General features: G+C 40.9%; 1 protein-coding gene across 3 annotated transcripts in view; it reads right to left on the bottom strand.

The window, feature by feature from the left end:
* Positions 1 to 1,628: 1,628 nt before the first annotated feature.
* PLAG1 (PLAG1 zinc finger) overlaps positions 1,629 to 8,390 on the bottom strand; it is a 50,499-nt gene continuing 43,737 nt past the window's right edge. For all 3 annotated transcript variants that reach the window (XM_025265385.3, XM_025265387.3, XM_044928757.2), the window contains one exon: positions 1,629 to 8,180. In XM_025265385.3, coding sequence (XP_025121170.1) covers positions 6,923 to 8,180 — 1,258 coding nt within the window. In that variant the 3' untranslated portion in view covers positions 1,629 to 6,922. The remainder of the gene's footprint in view (positions 8,181 to 8,390) is intronic.

Genomic DNA, 8,390 nt, shown 5'->3' with positions numbered 1-8,390 from the left:
CTAGACCGGTGCTTGACTAGACCAGGCATCCAGTCTGGGCACCACAGCCAAGCCGAGTGGACACAGAAAATTAACCATCACACTAGTCAGGAGTCAAACATCTTCAGTAGACAGATTTATTATTGACCTCTGTGTTGAATAGAAAGCGGGTGAAGTTGAGACATTCTGGGCTTGGTTGTTTTTAGTTTTAGTCTGAAACCGCCAATATTTGATCATTTTTGATCTACAAAAAAGGGTAACTGGGTACAACTCAATACAGCATTTACACCTTCCACTGTTGTAATGATGGTGTCATCTTCATTCCAATGGTTCATCAGGAAACCAGCCTCTTTCTATAAAGCTGACTCCTTGGGAACAGCCCAGGACTTCGCATGAAGAGGTGCCTTCTGCTTAAGAAATGCTCATTTAAGGAAAAGTGGCAGCAAAAACTCAGGCTGTCTTTAGTCAGACTGAAGTTTTCCTCCCCTTAATGATAAATCATCAGTACTAACTTTTCATCTAACAAAAACCTGCATGAAGAAGTCTTTTAGCCCCACTGGATCTATGGTGCAATGCTTATGCTTAATGCTTTGCTTAAACTGCACTTCTAATTGCTTTTCCATAAGGGAGAATACACCTTAAGTGAATTAACCCCAAACATCCTTTTTCAGAGTATTCTGACTATAAAAAGCAATAGCATTTTCCCTTCTATAAATAGTCCTTGAAATATTTCATATGCGTGAATTTAAATAAAAATGTATGTAGTGTTAATGCTAAGAATTAACAAAGAAATGCTTTTAGATTTGCTGGAATTAGGTATGTGAAAAGAGGAACTGCCAAATGGGGAGTCACTGTGCATTTTCTTTACCTCTCTGAAGGTAGAGAACCTTAGGACAGGAAAGTCAAAGGTTAAGAAGCAATTTTTCCTATCATAATGAAAGAGGTGCTATGAGAAATCCAAAAAAATTTTTTTTCCTGCCACTGGTTCCTGGCCAGATTATTAACTGGATTTTCAGAATTAATCTCTTTCTTTCAAAGATGCATCACTGTTTAACTGATGAATTTGAGACGAAATGACACCTGTGAGCTCATTACTCTGGTCCAGGTGAATGATCAAGGGAGGATTTTCAGCAAAGTTTTAGACAAGTAGCCCAAAGAGAACGTCTAAAAGATAATTTACAGGACTGATGGACAGTAAGTGCCAAAGAAATACTTAATGCCAATTTTATCTCATATGAATAAAAACATGATTGATCTATACATTCTAACAGCCTTTGGGAGATTCTTTGTTTGAATTCTCACCTGGATTAAAGTTTTGATGCACAACATTTTGACTTTTTTATTTACAATTTCTATCCTTCCTTTCAAGGTACAAAAGTTTTAAGACAAAACAAAAGAAACCCTAGAACTTTACATTTCAACCAAGTATTGTCCTAGAGGCAGCTATTAGAATCTTATATTTATCAAATGAGAAAATATTTCAAATTCAAAGGGAAAAAATGTTATACCAAATAGAAATTTATCATCTGTTATAATTTCAGGAAGATCTACATTATCTAAAGCCATTCTATAATTTTTATTCATATATTTTTGTGGAGTTCACATATCTTTTTCTTACAGCAAACATAACACTGTAGGCCATGAGAAGCTGCAGTACTATTGTTTAATTAGCAGCAAATGAATATTTTATAACTGGGTAACTGGACAATAAATAGCCTGCTTCTTTGGATGTGGATGTTTAAAATGTAGTCTTGCTGCAGCTTCATAATGTGATTGCTATTTTACAGAGCTTATACACACACAGAAAATATGATCTTTGTCTATATTTTATACAAACACAACAGTAGTTTGTGAATACATTTTAAGTACATGATATACAGGATAAGCCACTTGATTTCCCGGTATCACAGAAGAGCGAATTTTAAATGCAATAAAAATATACAAAATGCAGCCTGGAATGCAGTTTCTCTTTTCTATTTTGACTCAAAACTTTATCATCAGAACATTTTTAGAGTACTAGTCCAAACACTTTTTCGTCAGCTAAAAATACAATTTCAGCAGTCCAGCTTATGTTCAGGCATGATGCAATCCATTTCCGAATGGATGCCCAGTTTTTGTTAAATTCAAAGGGCTGTTAGTAACGTACAGCATGTTCTTCACTCCACACCATATTATAAAGCCCATGTTTCTTTCCGAGTCACGGTCACCTTTGTGGACAAAGCTGGGTTTGTTCTGGTATAACATTTGCACGTCCAAGGTTTCCTTTTGCAAGTGCACATGAATACATTGTGGTGGGTGGTGTAAAAGTCTTGTTAAAGACAAATGAAGTCACAGTATAAAAATATATTGTACACCTTTACACCTAATGTAGTCCTTTTTTTTTTTTCCTATGGATAAAAAAAAAATATGACTGAACGAGACAGAGAAGTCTGTAGCACCATGAAGAGTTGTATCCCAAGTTACATTAGCAGCATGATCCGACAGAATATTGAAGGAGTGTTTCTGAGAAGATACACATTCATTCTGGGTCATATGTACCACTGAAGCTTATACAATGAAGTGTTTTACACATTAGCAATAGTTCTGTCCTTTCTAAGCTAGGTAACTTAATCAAAAGACACTGCCTTCCAACCTCAGAGGTTGACAATATTGCAGAAGGGCCGGGGGTGATAGGAACGTGCCTTGCCCGTTGTGGGTGGTATCATTTGGATGTATAAGAAAGGATCCATTTGGATGGATCAGAAAGGAGCTCTGCATGGGTTCTCAGCACAGAGCTACACAACACAGCTTAACATGGATCTATGGGATCACCACAGACTATCTGTGTGATTGACATGGTTGCTGACACAGTGTGAGAAAAATAAGACAAGGTCTCAATGTAGGCACTCATTTCTCAGAGGTAACAGTCTGCCATTGCTAATGAAGAATACATGACATCTAAAAGATCTCCTCCAATGTCGCCTGGATCTCAGTAGGCTGGAAGCAACTTGGGTGAATATTTTTTTTTTGTATTTTAACTTACATACTGGGAAGACAGTGTGTTTTGAGACACGTAAACCTTTTAAAAAAATAAACCATTGTAAAACCTTATGAAAAGACACACTGATTCTGTGCAATATAGCAAATTGATAAGAAAACACTGTAAAACTGTACCTGTTTAAAATACCGTCTACCATTCTTGAACACAAAGCATTATACATCAAAGGCCTATATATCTATCCTCTAATGGCACTTGAAACAAATTATAATAAGTCTTAAAATAAAAGGCATAACCTATAAGAAAGTTTTTCTGTAAAGGTTTAGATTCGTTTTGAAAGTGCTATATCTTGTAATATGTGTAGTATAGAGGTTGACCAAGCTCTATTTTTTAAAAAAATATTGGCCTATATATGTGTATTGCTTACTAGATGAATAATCCTGAAAATATGTACTCTTTAACATTCATTATTAGCTTAATAAAGCAGTCAGCTCTGGCTCATGTTTTCAGTCAGTATATGGTTTTTAAAAACCGCTACTGTCCAAATTAACACAATATATCACTATGTTGCACAAGTGACTAAGAAGAATAAAACACAAGCAACACATCGGCAAAAATACATAGTTTGGAAGAAACACCTACATGAAATTAACAAGCTGCACAAAGAGTAGCGCGTGATCAGTCAGGACATGAACAACGGAACTTGGTAACAGGGTTTTAAGATGCATGTTGTAGCAGTGACCAGTAGCTATCAAGGTGATGTTCGGGTCCATCCGCGGAGAATATTGCTTATAGTGTCAGTATCCTTCCATGCTCGTGCTTCGGTATCTGGTGACATTAATTTGTACAAACACGTGGAAGGTCAAACCGAATGAGGTTCAATATCTTGTCTGAGGTCCAAATTCTAAACTGAAATATTTTTACTTAATAACAATCCCTTTATAAAAAAAAAAAGAAAAACCCAAGCAAAGGCACTACTAGAAATTTCGAGGATAATGATTCTGGCCACTGGAGAATAAAAACAGAATTGGCAATCATTATTTTTAATCACATCCCGTTGACATCAAAAGTGTCAATTTTCTTTTTAAGGAAAAAAAAAAAAAAGGGCCAGTTCGGTGTTACAGCCTTGTCAGACCATTGTGCAATTAAAATAAAATGAGTCTACCTCATGCTTAATAGAGATTCTCTCAAAGGGGGTTTAGTGACCACTATAGTCAGTTTAAAAAATGAATGAGCAGAATTCCCTCTTACTTGGAAGTGTGATTTCAAGTCTGTGGGAAAGCAACAGGCAAAGGGGTGTGTACACGTGAAAATAGAGTCCACAATTTCAGCCCTGGTGCCCTGGAAGGTATGCTGGGCGAGAATTAGGCTAAAAATATATATATATATACACCTACATGGCGCCATTCCCCATTTCCAAAATGCTTTATTTAATAAATCCTGGTACTCCCTTTTTACTTTTTTATTAGCAGTGAAATACAGCCCACAAAAAGGCCAACATCTCAGTTCGTTCATCTGACTTCTCTTTAAGCAAATTTTAGACAAAAATAAAGTAGTGCTTCCACACTTGTGATTTGTGATTTCTATTTAAAAACAGGTTTTCTATTCATTTGTGCTCTGTCACCAATATTTTTTTTCTTTTTGCTTTTCCTCTCGACGGTGATTAAAGCAATATTGAACATTAATCATTCAACTAATGATTTAAGTAAGCATCTGTTTCATAGAAACTAAAGCGGGCAGCAACACAGCAGAGCTAAAAGCCTACTTTGAGAGCAAACAGTCTCCTAGGCAAATGCTCAGGAGCAGTTTGAAAAATTTTTAAATGTATTTCCTTATTAACATATATAATTTTAATGCCTTTGGAACACACTTTTTTAATAAAATGTTACTTTTAATAATAAAATTTAAATACATACGTATAAAAACTACTGCTCCTGGGATTTAAAAAAACAAAAACAAATAGGAGCATGATAAAAATACTGGAGCCAAAGCTCCGTACGAGAGCAACTCTGATTCTATGAAGTGCGATACACGTGTGTGTACATATATATAATATATAGTGAAACCCCCATTTACATTATTACAATTTACATCTCTCCACAAATTATACTACTCCCCAATAGTTTAAATAATGTATTATATTCAGTAATCTGCACTCATCTTTAGAACTTCTTGGTAAACATGGAAATCCGCAGTGATAGCTGGCCCTGTCAAAGGGAAGAGAAGCTTCCACACAGGGCTCATGAGTGCTCAGAAATATTTTTTTTTTAAAGAGATATATACTCTTCTATAAACCCTCCCTCCTCAAACCCACCCCGACAGACAGGGTCCCCAAATAAGGTGTTAACAAGTGCTTAATAAGATATGTTTCTTAGGTTGACGCCCCAACCGATTATTAGAAAAATAGAATAATAGTTTGACCTTTGAGAAAATGTGCTGGTTGTCAAGTGAGGAAAGCCTGTAATAACTACTGTATTCACTGAACACCACGCTCTTGTTATTTTTCACATCACCTAAGACAGTGCTTGTTTTACTGTGCTCTTCCCCCTCTGTCTGCAAATTCAGCTTCTTTGTGACGTTCCTCCCACCTTCCCAGGGACTTGTAAACGTGGGGTTTACTGTATATACTTTTAGTCACTTAAATTTTGTGATCTTTCCTCAAATAGTTTTCGAATGCATTTAACTTTAAAGTCTCTGTCCAAAAACAGCAGGGAAAAAAGAATTAACACTGAATGAAAAAAAACAACAACAAAAAAAAAACTGAATGAGAAAGATACCACAGTGCGGGGGATGGTGGTGGTTGGCGAGCCGGGTTGTTCTGTTTTCCGCTTTTGGCGCTCAGGGAGAGAAAACAGAATCAAAGGGAGCAAGAGTGATGTAAGTGATATGCTGTGACTTGACCCCTCATTTCCACCCTGGCAACCGGGGACGTGGTCCCCAGACGAGTCCCTAGCAGAGTGGCAGGCCTCACACTGGTCTCTCTGCCTGGGGTCTCTCACCCTAGAAGATGGGACAGCCCCACCCCTGGGATAAGCACACCTGTGTTCCCCAACAGCTGTGGACTCTGGACCAATTGTGCAGTGAGAAGCCAAGGGAAGTGGCTGGCTGTCCTCGACCTACCCTCTGGCCATCAAAGATGGAGAAGATGAAAGAGACGCACCTAAAGACTGACGCTGAAGACTCTTGACGCCATAGACTATTAGCATGAATGCAAGAAAGACAGCAACAAGGATAAAACGTGGCAAATATCCTGTGTACTAATTTAAGGCCAACTCTTAAGTAACATGGACTGCCGTGTCACCTTCCTAGGGGGTGTCTGTTTGCTACAAATACTGGTGCGCTTTGTGTCTAGGCTTGTTTTTCTTATATGTGCATAAAAAAGACAGCAAACATTTGAGCCAGACAATAGCAAGTCTTCAAAATACACTGACCTGAAATTATGGTTATATCTAAGAAACATATGCTATGTCCCCAGACTGGATTCTAAATTCATTTGAAGCATTTCCTTATTAATCCATTTAGAGGCTAGTAAAATTTTTTAAACTCTCAGGTCATTCATGTACGTTTTAGAAAACTTACTGAAGCAAAATATTTTTAAGGAGCCAAATGTCAAAAGGTAGAGCCATTGATCTCAGACAAAAATGCAAAGTTTAAGATCTAACAGTAAGTCAGAACATGGGATTTGTAAGACTTGACTGCTAAATGGCTTTCCTATGTGAGAAATCGTCTTAAAATATGACAGTTGGCAGTGAATCAGGACAAAATACCCAGGTAAACATAGCTGAACACAAATGGTTCTGTAGCTCATTTAAAAAGCTAGTTTCTATTTTATACTGGCTTAATGAAAATTGGTACTATACAGAAGCAGAAACTGTGATACTGTCTTAAAGTAGGCACTACAACCAGAACGGTCAGCTAAGGCAGGGCTGCACATACGTTTCGGCCATCGATGCGCACGGTGGGACTCTACTGGAAAGCCTGGTGGAAACGGGGCAGGGTTGTGCTCGTGCTCAGACTACTGGTGAAGGCTGCGGACAGCGAGTGCAGAGAGCCCAGCCCTATGGTGCTGGCAGGATCCGGCAGGTCCTGGCTCTGCGGGGGGAGCTGAGACACCGAAGAGTGTGCCTCCTCCTGGGAGTAGCTCATCCCCAGGCTCCCCACCGAGATCGGGTTGTAGGGAGGGCCGTTTAATGGTATGAAATTGAACAGCTGAGAGAAATCCAATGCTGGTGTGTTCAGGGGGTCACTGATGGAGATGGAGCTTTTGGACAGGGAGAGGTCCCCCGTGCTGTCCTCCAGGGACCCGAGCTGCGGCTCCAACCCCAGTTTGGACGAGGACGCTGGAGAGTCCTGGGAGGAGGAGGGCACGCCGCCCTGCAGCTCCATCAGGTAGCTCTCAATCTCCCCCTTCAAGGGCTGTTCTTTTTCGGGAATAGAGATGGCGTATGAGGTAGAACTGAACGGGTACTTGAAGGAAAGGTGGTGGGAGGGGTGGACAGCATCCATGTCTATGGGGCACGTCATGCCCAAAGGCAGGGTGGTGATCATCTGGTGGGCAGAGCCCGAGCTCTGCACAGACTGGAACGGAGTGTTGTAGAGGTTCAGCTGCAGGGTGCTGGGGAACGGCTTGGACAGCAGCTCGCTGGAGGGCAGCGACATCACTGGGAGGAGCTCGTCCTTGATGGGCACCGACACGTTGCAGGTGAAGGGATCCAGGAAGTCCACGGGCTCCGTCTTGACCTTCAGGAGCTCCTGGTTGTGGCTCTTCTTCATGTGCCGCGTCAGGTGGTCCTTGCGCCCGAACCTCTGAGCGCAGTACTGGCAGAGGAAGTCCTTCCTTCCCGTGTGCACCACCATATGTCGGCGGACGTCCTTGCGCGTGTAGAAGCGGCGGTCGCAGTGCTCGCATGGGTGCTTCTTCTCCTTCACGCCGCCCGCCGACTTGCCCGCGTGCGACTTCAGGTGCTCTAGCAGCACGCCGGTGCTCTCGAACGTCTGCAGGCACACTTTGCAGGTGAGGTCGCCGCTCGTGGCTGCGTGCAGGGCCAGGTGCCGCTTGAAGCCCAGCTTGGTGTTGTAGCTCTTGCCGCACTCTTCGCACTTGAACGTCTCTTTGTTGGGGTCGTGCGTGTGCAGGTGGTTCTTCAGGTGATCCTTCCGGTGAAACATTTTCTCGCAATAGTTACACTTGTGGGTTTTCTCGGGAGAGTGCGTAGCCATGTGCCTTGAACACAGACATATTCTGTCAGCATCATGGTAAGAACGGCTTGGCCTCCCTGTTCAAAAGGAAGCTAAGCTGCTAGGCTAACACAGACCTGCCCTACTCACCGACACTCTCTAACTCACTACCCGTCTGCTACAAAGGGTACACACCTAAACACCGCAGACCTGGAACCATCTAAGTCGCCACTTTAGTTCTCTCTGGTTTTTAGTG

Source organism: Bubalus bubalis, chromosome 15 (assembly GCF_019923935.1).
Source record: "Bubalus bubalis isolate 160015118507 breed Murrah chromosome 15, NDDB_SH_1, whole genome shotgun sequence".
NCBI classification, from domain to species: Eukaryota; Metazoa; Chordata; class Mammalia; order Artiodactyla; family Bovidae; genus Bubalus; species Bubalus bubalis.
Note: the sequence above shows the minus strand (reverse complement) of the source record. Positions and strands in the feature narration are given on the sequence as shown.